This window comes from Scyliorhinus torazame, chromosome 10 (assembly GCF_047496885.1).
Source record: "Scyliorhinus torazame isolate Kashiwa2021f chromosome 10, sScyTor2.1, whole genome shotgun sequence".
In the NCBI taxonomy this organism is placed as follows: domain Eukaryota; kingdom Metazoa; phylum Chordata; class Chondrichthyes; order Carcharhiniformes; family Scyliorhinidae; genus Scyliorhinus; species Scyliorhinus torazame.
In genome coordinates, this window is record NC_092716.1 from 66,510,566 (window position 1) to 66,525,998 (window position 15,433).

Below are 15,433 nucleotides of genomic sequence, written 5' to 3' on the forward strand. Positions count from 1 at the left end.
CTCTCCGACCCATACGCCCGGAATCACCCTGTCTTGAATCCCCTGTGCCGGGAGCAGTGGGAATTCCCTCAGCTGCCACCTCACAAACGCCCTCACTTGCATGTACCTGAAAGCGTTCCCCGGGGGTAGTCCAAACCTCTCCTCCAGCGCCCCTAAGCTCGCAAACGTCCCATCGATGAACAGGTCCCCCATTCTTCTAATCCCTGCCCGATGCCAGCTCTGAAACCCCCCGTCCATCCTTCCTGGGACAAACCGATGGTTATCCCTAATCGGGGACCACACCGAGGCTACCAATGCTCCCCTGTGTCTTCTCCACTGCCCCCAGATCTTTTGCGTGCCGCCACCACCGGGCTCGTGGTGTACCTTGTCGGCGAGAGCAGCAGCGGTGCCGTCACCAGCACCCCCAGGCTCGTTCCTTTGCAGGACGCCATCTCCAACCTCTTCCACGCCGCCCCCTCTCCCTCCATCACCCACTTACGGATCATCACCACATTGGCTGCCCAGTAGTAGCCACCCAAATTTGGCAACGCCAACCCTCCTCTATCTCTGCTACGCTCCAGGAACCCCCTCCTTACCCTCGGGGTCTTGCTCGCCCACACAAAACCCATAATGCTCCTGCCTACCCTCTTAAAAAAGGCCTTGGTGATCACGATTGGAAGGCACTGGAACACAAAAAGAAACCTTGGGAGGACCACCATTTTAATCGACTGTACCCTGCCCGCCAGCGAGAGTGGCAACATGTCCCACCTTTTAAAATCCTCCTCCATCTGTTCCACCAGCCGTGTCAAATTAGGTTTGTGCAGTGCCCCCCAGCTCCTAGCTACCTGAATCCCCAAGTATCGAAAGCTCCTTTCCGCCCTCCTCAACAGTAGGTCGTCTATCCCTCCTCCCTGATCCCCCGGATGCACCACAAAGAGCTCACTCTTTCCTACGTTGAGCTTACAGCCCGAAAAGTCTCCAAACTCCCTTAGGATCTGCATGACCTCAACCATCCCCTCCACTGGATCCGCCACATACAGCAACAGGTCGTCTGTGTACAGCGACACTCAATGTTCCTCTCCCCCTCGGACCACCCCCTTCCATTTCCCCGACTCCCTTAACGCCATGGCCAAAGGTTCACTTGCTAATGCAAACAGCAGAGGGGACAGGGGGCACCCCTGCCTCGTCCCTCGATACAGCCGGAAATACTCCGACCTCCGCCGATTTGTGACCACACTCGCCACCGGGGCTCTATACAGGAGCTTGACCCAACTAATAAACCCTCCCCCAAACCCAAACCTCCTCAACACTTCCCAGAGATACTCCCACTCTACTCGGTCAAAGGCCTTCTCCGCGTCCATGGCTGTCACTATCTCCGCTTCTCCCTCCACCGATGGCATCATTATCACATTTAGGAGCCTTCGCACATTAGTATTTAACTGCCTACCCTTTACGAATCCCGTCTGGTCCTCGTGAATCACTCCCCGGGACACAGTCCTCAATCCTCGTAGCCAACATTTTTGCCAGCAACTTAGCATCTACGTTGAGGAGCGAGATCGGTCTATACGACCCACATTGCAGGGGGTCCTTATCCCGCTTCAAGATCAAAGAGATCGTCGCCTCCGACATTGTCGGGGGCCTGCCCCCCTCCCTTGCTTCACTGAAGGTCCTTACCAGCAACAGGGCGAACAAGTCTACATACTTCCTATAAAATTCCACCGGGAACCCATCCGGCCCCAGGGCCTTCCTTGCCTGCATGCTCCCCAGTCCTTTAACCAGCTCCTCCACACCAATTGGCGCCCCCAAACCAGCCACCTCCTGCTCCTCCACCTTCAGGAACCTCAGTTGGTCCAAGAATCGTCGCATCACCTCTTTTCCCCCTGGGGGCTGGGACCTATACAGCTCCTCGTAAAAGGCCTTGAATGCCTCATTCACTTTCACTGCACTCCGCACCGTAGTTCCCCTGCCATCCTTGATTCCACCTATTTCCCTCGCTGCCATCCTCTTACGGAGCTGATGTGCCAGCATCCGACTCGCCTTCTCCCCATATTCATATATCGCCCCCTGTGCCTTCCTCCACTGTGCCTCTGCCTTCCCTGTGGTCAACAGGTCCAACTCCGTCTGGAGACTTTGTCTCTCCCTGAGTAGTCCCTCATCAGGAGCCTCTGCATAACTCCTGTCCATCCTTAAAATCTCCCCCACTAACCTCTCCCTTTCCCTGCCCTCTCTCTTCACCCTATGAGCCCTGATGGAGATTAACTCTCCCCTGATCACCGCCTTCAGCGCCTCCCATACTACTCCCACCTGCACCTCCCCGTTGTCGTTGGCCTCCAGATACCTTTCGATGCACCCCCGCACCCTCCCACACACTTCCTCGTCTGCCAGCAGTCCCACATCCAACCACCACAACGGGCGTTGGTCCCTCTCCTCCCCCAGCTCTAGCTCCACCCAATGCGGGGCATGGTCTGAAATGGCTATGGCCGAATACTCCGTTCGCTCCACTTTCGGGATCAATGTCCTGCCCAGAACAAAAAAATCTATCCGGGAGTAGGCTTTATGTACGTGGGAGAAAAAAGAAAATTCTCTGGTTTTCTCAGCCTGGCAAATCTCCACGGATCTACTCCCCCCATCTGATCCATAAACCCCCTAAGCACCTTGGCCGCAGCCGGACTCTTCCCCGTCCTAGATCTGGAACGATCTAATGCTGGGTCCAGCACTGTGTTAAAATCCCCACCCATTATCAAGCTCCCTATCTCCAAGTCTGGAATACGCCCCAACATCCGTTTCATGAATCCAGCATTGTCCCAGTTCGGGGCATATACATTCACCAGTACCACCTCCGTCCCCTGCAACCTACCGCTCACCATCACGTATCGGCCTCCATTGTCCGCTACTATGTTCTTGGCCTCAAACGACACCCGCTTCCCCACCAATATTGCCACCCCTCTATTCTTCGCATCCAGCCCCGAATGGAACACCTGTCCTACCCATCCCTTCCTTAACCTGACCTGATCTGCCACCTTCAGATGTGTCTCTGAAGCATGGCCACTTCTGCCTTCAGTCCCTTTAGGTGTGCGATCACTCAGGCCCTCTTTTCCGGCCCATTTAGGTCTCTCACATTCCACGTGATCAGCCGGATTGGGGGCTACCCCCCCCCCCCCCCCCCCCCCCCCGCCGAGTAGCCATCTCCTATCTTAGGCCAGTCCCGTGCCCGCGCCTCCCGCACCCTCCAGTCCCCCAGACGGGAAACCCTCGCCCCGACCATCTCTTCCATGTTCAGTTCCCCCTCGGACAGTGCAGCAGCAACCCTAATGTCCCCCCCTCTCCCCCATTCCCTCCCCCCTCCCCGCTAGATCCGCATGTAGCACTTTTGCTCCCCCCATATTATTTCCGTGAGTCAGCAGACTTCTGCTGACCCCGGCTTCCCCCGCCTTCCCGTTAATCTCCCCGTGTGGGAGTCTCTCTTCCTCCTTACCTTCCTCCATCTCCCCCCCCTAGCGCGGGAAAAAGCCCGCGCTTTCCTGAGCCAGCCCCGCCCCCTGTGGCGCAGCTCCTGTTGCGGCCATTGTCCCAGTTCCCCCATCCCCGAGTCTCACCTTCCTCCAGCACCGACGCCCACATTCCCCACCATCTCGTCTACAGAAAAAAAAAAAGAATTTTAACCAGAACTCTACCCACATCCCCATCCATCATCCCACCCATGAAATATTCTTTACTCATATTTACAACCCCGTATACAACCAACATCCCCCCCACAACCACAGCCCCTCAGTTCGAGTCCAATTCTTCCGTTTGGATAAAAGTCCAAGCCTCTTCTGCCGTTTCAAAATAATGGTGTCGGTCCTGATAAGTGACCCATAGTCGCGCAGGCTGCAGCATGCCGAACCTGACTCTTTTTTTGTGCAGCACTGCCTTGGCCTGGTTGAAGCCAGCTCTCCTCCTTGCCACCTCCGCGCTCCAATCCTGGTAGACTCGGATCACCGCATTCTCCCATCTACTGCTCCGCACCTTCTTGGCCCATCTCAGAACACTTTCTTTGTCCGCGAAGCGATGGAACCTTGCCACTATCGTCCTTGGAAGCTCATCAGCCTTGGGTCTCCTCGCCAGGACCCGGTGAGCCCCTTCCAGCTCCAAGGGGCTCGGAGAGGCCTCCGCAACCATCAGCGAATGGAGCATCGTACTCACATACGCCCCGGCATCAGCTCCCTCCACTCCTTCGGGGAGACCCAGAATCCGGAGATTCTTCCTCCTCGACCTGTTCTCCAGGACCTCGAGTCTCTCGGCCCACCTCCCGTGCACCGCCTCGTGCGCCTCCATTTTTACCGCCAGGCCCAGGATCTCGTCCTCGTTCTCATTTGTTTTATCCCTCACCTCACGAAGCTCCACCGCCTGGGCCTTCTGGGTCTCCTTCAGCCCCTCGATCGCCAACAGCACTGGCGCCAGCACCTCCTTTTTAAGCTCCTCCACATAGCGCTTAAGAAAATGGATTAAAAGCCAACTATAACCATGGTCTCTGTGTGATAGTCTGGTAAGAAGTCTTACAACACCAGGTTAAAGTCCAACAGGTTTGTTTCAAACACTAGCTTTCGGAGCACTTCTCCTTCCTCAGGTGAGGGCAGAGATGTCAGTCACCTTCTCCCAAGTGGCAGGAATGGCCCCGTCGAGTTCAGCGGGCCGCAGGCCGGAGAATCGCCGGAGACACCCAAAATGGCGATTCTCCGGCACCCCCGCTATTCTCCGGCCCGGATGGGCCGAGCGGCCAGGCCAGAATGGCGGGTTCCCCCCGGCGCCGTCCACATCTGGTTGCTGCCGTCGGGAACACCGCGGGAACGCTGGGGGGGCGGGGGGGGGGGCGGCCTGCGGGGGGGGGGGGGGGGGGGAAGGGGGGATCCTGCACCGGGGGTAACTCAAATGTGGCATGGCCCGTGATCGGTGCCCACCGATCGTCGGGCCGTCCTCTCTGAAGGAGGACCTCCTTCCTTCTGCGGCCCCGCAAGATCCGTCCGCCATCTTCTTGCGGGGCGGACTCAGAGAGGACGGCAACCACGCATGCGCGGGTGACGCCAGTTATGCGGCGCTGGCCGCGTCATTTATGCGCCGCCGCCTTTACGCGGCGACAAGGCCTGGCGCGTGTAGATGACGCGGCCCCGATCCTAGCCCATTGTTGGGGCCTGAATCGGTCGGGATCGGGGCCGTTTCGCGCCGTCGTGAACCTCGACGGCGTTCACGACAGCGTGGGCACTTCGGCCTGGGAGTGGAGAATCCCGCCCAAGGTGTCTGGGATTGGAACAGGGCCAAATGTATTGAAATTCAAACTGTCCATTACAAAACTGGACATCTGGCCTCTCTGGATTGGTAGCTGCAGAAATCCTGTGGCAAATGGAGAGCAAAAGGTTAGGCATTTGGGGTTTTGAAAGGGCAGTCGTAAATGAATTGAGAAAGAGTTCATTTCTCAGGGGCATACACAGAATGAATCAGGGTTGGGGGATTGGGGGGGGTGGGGGGGGGCTGAAAGGCGAATGTGGGCCAAGCCTGATACAAAGTTGGTGATCACTAATAGGCCTGTCTGTGATTGATACAACTGGAGTATCAAGGCCACGTGTGATGGCAAGAGTGTAGCTGTGGATATGGGTTGGGTAGTTTAGGGAGATATTAAGACAAGATAGGAGGGTAGCTAGTGAAAAGAGAGCATGATGAATTATGATGGAGGTTGAAATCATCCAGGATGATATTTCTATTTATTTCATATGTGATTGGTGTCTTGGTGGTAATATAAATCCAGACCATTTTGGAAGATTTTGAGAGTGAATCAATCAATCAGTTTTTCTTGGCTAGCTTTGACAAAGAGTCGTCTAGACACGGAACATTAGCTCCCTTCTCTATCCACAGATGCTGTCAGACCTGCTGAGATTGTCCAGCATTTTCTGTTTTTGTTTCTTGGATTTGAATTTGGAAAAAAAACGTGGCTGCTTTATTCTTTGAAGTGGAGATGCCGGTGTTGGACTGGGGTGAGCACAGTAAGAAGTCTTACAACATCAGGTTAAAGTCCAACAGGTTTGTTTCGATGTCACGAGCTTTCGGAGCGCTGCTTCACCTGAGCAAGGCGCAGCGCTCCGAAAGCTAGTGACATAGAAACAAACTTATTCTTTGAACATCACTCTTTAGCCAGGGAAACAATAATTCAGAGGTCGTACGAAAAATGTGCAGGGCTATCGAGAGAAGGGTGGCACTGGGTGAGTTCAGGGAGGCAGCACAGACGACGGGCCGAATGTGATGGTGTGCAATGTGGCAGAGTGTGTGATCTGACACGGTGCAGGACCAGCGCGGCTCAGTGTTGGGCGGGAGCGGATAGCAATGTCCTCACATCCGGACCGTGTTCACCAGAACCAATGGCAGTCCGTAACTCTCCTTCCCACTAATGGGAAGAGCGCCGAGCCGCCAGCTCCCCCGGTGAAGTTACTTTACTGGTGGTATTTTGCGCTCGGATGAGGATGAATATTAGCCTCGCGTCCAGCATTGCGAGGGTAGGGTGGGGACAGTAACCCGGCATCAGCTTCTTTCTGACTCAGTCACTCAAAGCTCTTGTCTCCTCCCCGGTCGTGACGTCCCTGTGTTTCCCGGAGCTGCCGGCACAGACACGGACTGAGGTGCCCACATGGTGTAGCGGCTCGGCTCAACCCCCTCCCTCCCCGTGCCCGCTCCAGCTCTCCCCCAGTGCCCGCTCCAGCGCTCCCCCAGTGCCCGCTCCAGCGCTCCCCCAGTGCCCGCTCCAGCGCTCCCCCAGTGCCCGCTCCAGCTCTCCCCCAGTGCCCGCTCCAGATCTCCCCAGTGCCCGCTCCAGCGCTCCCCCAGTGCCCGCTCCAGCTCTCCCCCAGTGCCCGCTCCAGATCTCCCCCAGTGCCCGCTCCAGATCTCCCCCAGTGCCTGCTCCAGCGCTCCCCCAGTGCCCGCTCCAGCGCTCCCCCAGTGCCCGCTCCAGCGCTCCCCCAGTGCCCGCTCCAGATCTCCCCCAGTGCCTGCTCCAGATCTCCCCCAGTGCTTGCTCCAGCGCTCCCCCAGTGCCCGCTCCAGTGCTCCCCCAGTGCCCGCTCCAGCTCTCCCCCAGTGCCTGCTCCACCTCTCTCCCAGTGCCCGCTCCAGATCTCCCCCAGTGCCCGCTCCAGATCTCCCCCAGTGCCTGCTCCAGATCTCCCCCAGTGCCTGCTCCAGATCTCCCCCAGTGCCTGCTCCAGATCTCCCCCAGTGCCCGCTCCAGATCTCCCCCAGTGCCCGCTCCAGATCTCCCCCAGTGCCCGCTCCAGATCTCCCCCAGTGCCCGCTCCAGATCTCCCCCAGTGCCTGCTCCAGATCTCCCCCAGTGCCCGCTCCAGCTCTCCCCCAGTGCCTGCTCCAGCTCTCCCCCAGTGCCTGCTCCAGCTCTCCCCCAGTGCCCGCTCCAGATCTCCCCCAGTGCCCGCTCCAGTGCTCCCCAGTGCCCGCTCCAGCGCTTCGCCTGTGCCCACTACAGCGCTCCCCCAGTGCCCGCTCCAGCTCTCTCCCCGGTGCCTGCTCCAGCGCTCCCCAGTGCCCGCTCCAGATCTCCCCCAGTGCCCACTACAGCGCTCCCCCAGTGCCCGCTCCAGATCTCCCCCAGTGCCCACTACAGCGCTCCCCCAGTGCCCGCTCCAGCTCTCTCCCCCAGTGCCCGCTCCAGCTCTCTCCCCAGTGCCTGCTTCGCCACACTATGGGCAAGAAGAAAACCAACAAATTCGCACGGCCACAGTTTTCCCCAATCGGGCCACCGAATAACATCAAAGAAGAGGAGGAGGAAGCTGGAGAAGTTTGCTCGCCGGCCCGGGATTTACTTGAGAAAGTAAATTTAGTAACTGTTTTCTCTTTTGGTCTGTACTGTTCTCTCCAACTGCTCCCCTGTGGGACTCCCGGCGCCTGTTGGATCTATTTCTTTTTTTAAAGCTCAGTGTATTCAATTCTGTCTCCCTCGCGCTCTCCGAGGGAAGCAGGCATCACCAGTTATGAAGTACTTTAAAAAAAATAACTTTCTTATAGTTTCAGAGGAATAAATGAGGCACCCAGTATAGGTGGAAGTGTTATACCGAAGTAGACCTCTGAAGGCATAATCAAAAATGTGAGTTTTGTGGAGGGGTAGTGGGATACAGCCCAAGCATTCAGAGAGCTAGACAGCATGGGCGGGATTCTCCACTCCCGCGCCGAAGTGGCCGCGCCGTCGTGAACGCCGTCGAGGTTCACGACGGCGCGAAACGGCCCCGATCCCGACCGATTCAGGCCCTGACAATGGGCTAGGATCGGGGCCGCGTCATCTACACGCGCCAGGCCTTGTCGCCCGCGTAAAGGCGGCGCCGCATAGATGACGCGGGCGGCGCCGCATAACTGGCGTCATCCGCGCATGCGTGGTTGCCGTCCTCTCTACATCCGCCCCGCAAGAAGATAGCGGACGGATCTTGCGGGGCCACGGAAGGAAGGAGGTCCTCAGGAGAGGACGGCCCGACGATCGGTGGGCACCGATCCTGGGCCATGCCACATTTAAGGTACCCCCCGGTGCAGGACTGGTGGTAATTTAACCTGATGGTTACCATACCTCAGGTGAGGCAGACAGTCGGGAAGGCGGGCCTTGAGGCTAAAAGAGGCCATGAAATGTGATTGGCAAGCAGGGTCAAGGAAAATCCAAAGGCCTTTTATACATCTATAATGAGCAAGAGGATAGCTAGGGAAAGAGTAGGCCCACTCAAGGACAAAGGAGGGAAGTTATGCGTGAAGTCAGAGGAAGTGGGCGAGGGCCTTAATGAGTACTTTGCATCCGTATTCACCAAGGAGAGGGCAATGATGGATATTGAGGTTAGGGATGGGTGTGTGAATACTCCAGGACATGCCAGCATAATGAAGGAGAAAGTGTTGGATATCTTAAAATGCATTAAGATAGACAAGTCCGCTGGGCCGGATGGGTTATATCCCAGGTTACTGTGGAAGGCAAGGGAGGAAATAGCTGGGGCCTTAACAGATATCTTTGCATCATCTTTGACCACAGGTGAGATTCCAGAGGAGTGGAGAATAGCCAATGTTGTCCCTTTGTTTAAGAAGGGAAGCAAGGATAATCCAGATAATTATCCCAGTGAGCCTGATGTCAGTGGTGGGGAAGCTGTTAGAGAAGATACTGGGCAACAGGATTTATTCATATTTGGAAGTGAATGGACTTGTTAGTGATAGACAACATGGTTTTGTGCGGGGAAGGTCATGTCTTAGCACCTTGATTGAGTTTTTTGTGGCGGTGACAAAATTAATTAATGAGGGAAAGGCTGTGGATGTCATCTACATCGACTTTAGTGAGGCGTTTGACAAGGTCCCTCATGGCAGATTGGTACAAAAGTTAAAGTCGCATGGGATTCGGGGTGTGCTAGCTAGGTGGATAAAGAACTGGCGTGGCAACAGGAGACAGTGTAACAGTGGAAGGGAGTTTTTCAGAATGGAAATCTGTAACTAGTGGTGTTCCACAGGGGTCAGTATTGGGACCACTGTTGTTTGTAATATATACAAATGATCTGGAAGAAAATGTAGACAGTCTGATTAGCAAGTTTGCAGATGACACTAAGATAGTTGCAGATAGTGAAGGGAACTGTCAGAGAATACAGCAGAATATAGATCGATTGGAGAGTTGGGCAGAGAAATGGCAGATGGAGTTCATTACAGCAAAATGCGAGATGATGCATTTTGGAAGATCAAATTCCCGTGTGAATTATACAGTAAATGGCAGAACCCTTGGGAGCATTAACATACAGAGGGATCTGGGCGTTCAGGTCCATCGTTCCAAGAAAATGGCAATGGAGGTGGATAAGGTGGTCAAAAAGGCAACGACATGCCTGCCCTCATTGGCCGGGACATTGAGTACAAAAGTTGGCAGGTCATGTTACAGCTGTATAAAACGTTAGTTAGGCCACATTTGGAATATTGCGTGCAGTTCTGGTTGCCACACTACCAGATGGACGTGGACGTTTTTGAGAGAGTGCAAAGAAGGTTTACCAGGATGTTGCCTCGTCTGGAGGGTGTTAGCTGTGAGGAGAGGTTGAATAAACTTAGATTGTTTTCGTTGGAAAGACAGAGGCTGAGGGGAGACCTGATTGAGGTCTACAAAATTACGAGAGGTATAGACCGGGTGAACAGTCAGAAGCTTTTTCCCAGGGTGGAAGACCCAATTACAAGGGGGCACAGGTTCAAAATGAGAAGGGGAAAGGTTTTCATGCAATGTGGTGGATGCCTGGAACGTGTTGCCAGTGGAGGTGGTGAAGGCAGACCCGATAGCAACGTTAAAGATGTATCTTGATAGACACACGAACGGGCGGGGAATGGAGGGATACAGATCATTTGGGCAATAAGTAGTAGGTTTAAATAAGGAATCTGGATCAACGCAGGTTTGGTGGGCGAAGGGCCTGTTCCTGTGCCACAATGTTCTTTGTTCAATGTCCCAAATAAAAGGTCACACTGGTCATGGATTCATGACCAGTGTGACCTTTTATTTGGGACATTAAGCGGAATATGACTTTTGTGTTACAATGCTAAATGGAGAGAACTCTTCCTTTTCTGCAACTTGATGCTGAACAAGCAATTGGTATAGCAAGAATCCAGGGCTAGAGTGGAGTGATAGAACTGGATGGCATTCATAGTGATGCTCACACCTGCCTGTAGATGATTTCATGAACAACCAAGACAGATTTGCAGCACTTAGATGTGGAAAAAGTGAATGAAATATTGCAGCACATCCATGTTGACTATGTGGGGACAGGAGGAGATACCATTGCCAGAAATGTACTGACTGTTAACATTTAAGAGTGAAGCCAAACTCGTGCAGTGACATGGAGTTGAGTAAAGGGTGGGGAAGAGAGGGCTGGTGAGTGTACAGACCTGAAGTTATGGTGATATGGGATTGCAATCTGAGTATTTGGACAGGCGAAGCCAACTGGATATCCTTAAACTTCAAGCTGAATAAACATCCTTGAATTTCTCATACTTCCCATTGAAATTAAGATATGTATTAGCAGAGGAAAGGAGATGGGGAAGGCAATTTTTTTTTTAGTGTCTGACAGGAACAGGAAACTTCTGTTACCCTTGGATTTCAGGGTATTCCTGGAGTACTGGGATAATTTGGCTATTGAGCAGAAGGTGCATTGGCTCAAATCTTTCGATCAGTGTTAGGACCCTTATTTCCAACTCTGATCAGGCAAATAAGTACCACTTACCTTCCTCCGATTTTTCCGGCCAATCTTCCGATGGAGGATCCTGCAGAACTCAGCACAGGAAACCTCTGAGACACCAGTGAGGGAAATCCATGCAGAAGCCACATCCCCATTACATGGCAGGAGCTGTGGTGTTTTTGTAACTTCACTAAAACACTGGAAAGCTTTGGAATGTTTAAACAGCTCTTCAGTGTATTAGTGAAGGAGTGTTGTCAAGTGGGTACGGTAAGGGGGTAGGCTGGCAGCCGGGTAGGGTGAGGAGTCGGGGGACTGGGGGTTGGGTGTGTGTGTCGGGGGAGTCGGGTGGTGGGAGATAGTAATGCCAGGTTGGGGCTAGTTAGGCAGTTGAGGGGGGTATTGGGAAAGTCAGGTGTAAATTACCCAGAAGTTAGACTGAGATTTTTCTAACATTTCCTCGTTAACTATTCAGGTACGTAATTTGGAACCATTCGAAGTCTTCCAACTCCAGCTCAGAGCTGGAAACATTTTCGGAGAGTCTCGGGGAGCAGGAAAATTGCCCATCACAAGTTCAAAGTTCCCAGGAAATTTACATGGAGTCAGTAGCGCATTCTGGGAGATACGTCTGGTGTCTGATGATCTGGAGAGCAGAAGATCTGCACCAATATCGATTAAGATCATTAGCTGGATCTGACAGTGAATCATTCGTCGAGTGTGTGCTTGGTGTGCTTTTCAGGCTGCAGGCCTCAAGTTTAGGATTACAAGGATAGAATTTCACAATCTGGAACTGTGAAGGAGTTGGAAAGGACACAGGAAGTGAGAGAGCTGTTAGGGAGGTTAACAGAAGCTACATTGTAATGGTTTGTAGAAGGCAGACGAGGATGCTGGATAGTTTTGTTTTCAGAGTTAAGCTTTGGAAGTGGGTGGGGAGATGCCCACTGAAACAAAGAAATAAGTGATTTGGCGAAAAGCAAACTTTTATTTATATGTTGCCCCTCATAACCTCAGGATGTTGCAATGGATACACCAATTTACCCAGGCTTAATGGGCTTAGGTGCAGATTTGCATAACCAAGTTTTAGGAACCCTCGATTGTGTCGAGGGTACCCCTGGAGTTTAGCCAGCTAAAACTGCAGAACTGCCAATGAGGTACTTTCAAAGTCTATAGTCATTTTTCTAATGTAGGAAATGTGAAGCCAATTAGAACATTGTATGCTCCCAGAAACTGCAATGTAATAATGACCAGATAATGTTTTTTAGGTGATGGTGATTAAGGAATAGATATTGGTCAGGGCAGCAGGGACAACCTCACCAGAGAGGACAGACCAGTCCTCGGTTTAATATCTCACCCAAAAGATGCCAGTCACCTTGACGGTGCGCGTTATACTGCACTGGAGTGTCAGACTACATTTGTTTCTAGTGTCAGACTTGAACCCACAGTCTTGCAGTTCAAGCGAGTGTGCTACCAAATGAGCAATAGCTAACAACTTGAAGACTTCTTCAACAATAGAAAAATGAGAGGGGGCAAGGTCTTGCAAGGTGGCAAAAGCAGTGGTTAGCACCGCTGCCTCATAGCGCCAGGGACCTGAATTCAATTCTGGCCTTGGGTGACTGTGTGGCGTTTGCACGTTCTCCCCTGGTCTGTGTGGGTTACCTCCCGGTGTTCCGGTTTCCTCCCACAGTCTAAAGATATGCGGTTTAGGTGGATTGGCTATGCTAAATTGTCCCTTAGTGCCCAAAAGGTTAGGTTGGGTTATGGGAATAGAGCGGGGGAATGGGCCGAGGCAGAGAGCTCTTTTTGGAGGGTCAGTGCAGACTTGATGGGTCAAATGGCCTCCTTCTGCACTGTAGGCATTCTATGATTCTATGAAAGGTGGTTGTTAAAGTTAATCTGCAGTCTTTGGTTTGTGTGAGGAGAATGAAGATTAATTCATAGAATCACAGAATCTACAGTGCAGAAGGAGGCCATTCGGCCCATCGAGTCTGCACCAGCTCTTGGAAAGAGCACCCTACTTAAGCCCACGTCTACACCCTATCCCCGTAGCCCACCTCACCTTTTTGGACACTAAGGGCAATTTATTTATTTATTTATTCTAAATTTAGAGTACCCAATTAATTTTTTTTTTTCCAATTAAGGAGCGATTTAGTGTGGCCAATCCACCTACCCTGCACATCTTTGGGCAAGCAAACACGGGGAGAATGTGCAAACTCCACACGGACAGTGACCCAGAGCCGGGATCGAACCTGGGACCTCAGCGCCGTTAGGCAGCAATGCTAACCACGTGCTGCCCTTAAGGGCAATTTATAATGGCCAATCCGCCTAACCTGCACATTTTGGACTGTGGGAGGAAACCGGAGCACCCGGAGGAAACCCACACAGACACGGGGAGAAGGTGCATACTCCGCACAGACAGCGACCCAAACCGGGAATCAAACCTGGGACCCTGGAGCTGTGAAGCAACTGCGCTAAGCACTGTGCTACCGTGCTGCCCTAATTGGAGGAGAGTGGGTGGCAAGAGTTTAAATTGAAATCAAGGACAAATTGCTCTCGCACCAGAGAGTACAATGAGGGGAGGTTCACCAAGTAAGTAGCTATAACATTTGGAAGAGGTATTGGACGATATTCAAAGGGCCAGAGGAACATTAGAGGGAGATGAGGACCTCCATTACAGAGTTACAGAGCAACTGTTATAATTCGACCTGTTTGTGTTAAATTAATACAATTTGTCTTTGGATAATAACACAAAATGAAGACCAAGTTATGCTTTACCATATTAGTTGTGGCCTAGACTTAAGCAAGTTAACTTTGATTCCAACAAAGTCATATCTGACACAAAACATCAACTCGTTTTATCTCTCCACAGATGCTGCCAGACCTACTGAGTTCGTCCGGCACTTTGTGTTTTTATTTCTTAATTCCTTTTTCAAAATAAATTTAGAGTACCCAGTTCATTTTTTCCAATTAAGGGACAATTTTAGTGTGGTCAATCCACCTAGCCTGCACATCTTTGGGTTGTGGGGGCGAAACCCATGCAAACACGGGAAGAATGTGCAAACTCCACACGGACAGTGACCCAGAGCCGGGATCGAACCGGGGAACTCGGCACCGTGAGGTAGCAGTGCTAACAATTGCGCCATCGTGCTGCCCCATTTATTTCTTAATTCCTAACTACCCTCCTGCATCGTAACCTTACGAACCTGAGAACAGTTCTGTTTAAAGACCAGATTGGCGCCATGCGTCTCCATTTCTGTTCATCTTCCTGTGATCACCAGAGGGCCAGCGTGACACCAGAGAGTTCCCAACAAAATGGGTGTGTCAGATGTGGTTATCCATTATTGAAACCGGTGAACCAATTGATAATGGTTCTCGTTCTTTGGAGGAAGTCCTCCGGAACATCACCAATTGCTCTGTATCCCTACAATGGAGGTCTGTGGGCCACAGGTAAAATGATACATTTGTATGTGTTCATGCTACTGAAACAAACCATCAGAATGTATAGACGATGATGAAACAATGCTCAAAATTGTCTCAAATTTTTTGATGATGCCATCTAAATCTTCTGCTGTAATTCTTTCTCGGGTGTCTCGTACCTGCGAATGGGACTCATTTTTCCTACCCTTAGTCTACCTTCTTCTGAGCTGAGGAAAATGATTTAACTTGCCCAAGGTTAAAGGGCATGGTGCAGTTTGGCACAGCCAAGTTTTAGGAACTTTTGACTGTGAAGGGGGTACTAGCCAGCTAAAACTACATAACTTACCAGTGCAGAGCGTTGGATGCTTGCCCAGCCAACACCATCTAAAATTACTTTCTGGTCATTTACGAGCGACAGCTTCATTTTTGGTTCTGGCCGTAATCTGAAGTATAAGCAGTGTGCGTACTGTAAGACAAGCACACGTGAGAACAAGTGCAAAAACACAATATCCAGCTTTCAAGGGGACTTGCTGTTTCTCCCAAGTTAAGCTGTCATATAGGTAACTGTTGGGCTATATCTGGCAGTTCAGGATGGTAAACAGCAGTTACTGGAGCGGCTGTACCCCCTAACCTAAAAGGTATCAGTAGCAAGCTCAAATCGGTAATGGACACACCTATTTACTCATGTTTCAAGGCGTTGGGTGCAGATTGACATAGCCAAGTTTTAGGAATTCTTTGACTGTGAAGGGGGTACTCCTGTCGTGTAGCCAGCTAAAACTGCATAACTTACCAGTGCAGAGCATTGGATGGGTGTCCAGCCAGCACCATCCTATCAAAGAAGG

General features: G+C 52.1%; 1 protein-coding gene across 2 annotated transcripts in view; it reads left to right on the forward strand.

The window, feature by feature from the left end:
* The first annotated feature begins 6,443 nt into the window (after nucleotides 1-6,443).
* heatr3 (HEAT repeat containing 3) overlaps nucleotides 6,444-15,433 on the forward strand; it is a 104,866-nt gene continuing 95,876 nt past the window's right edge. Inside the window, exon 1 of one of the 2 annotated variants that reach the window (XM_072518224.1) lies at nucleotides 6,444-7,831. In XM_072518224.1, the coding sequence (XP_072374325.1) occupies nucleotides 7,703-7,831 (129 nt within the window). In that variant the 5' untranslated portion in view covers nucleotides 6,444-7,702. The remainder of the gene's footprint in view (nucleotides 7,832-15,433) is intronic. The other variant, XM_072518223.1, reaches the window with a different exon arrangement.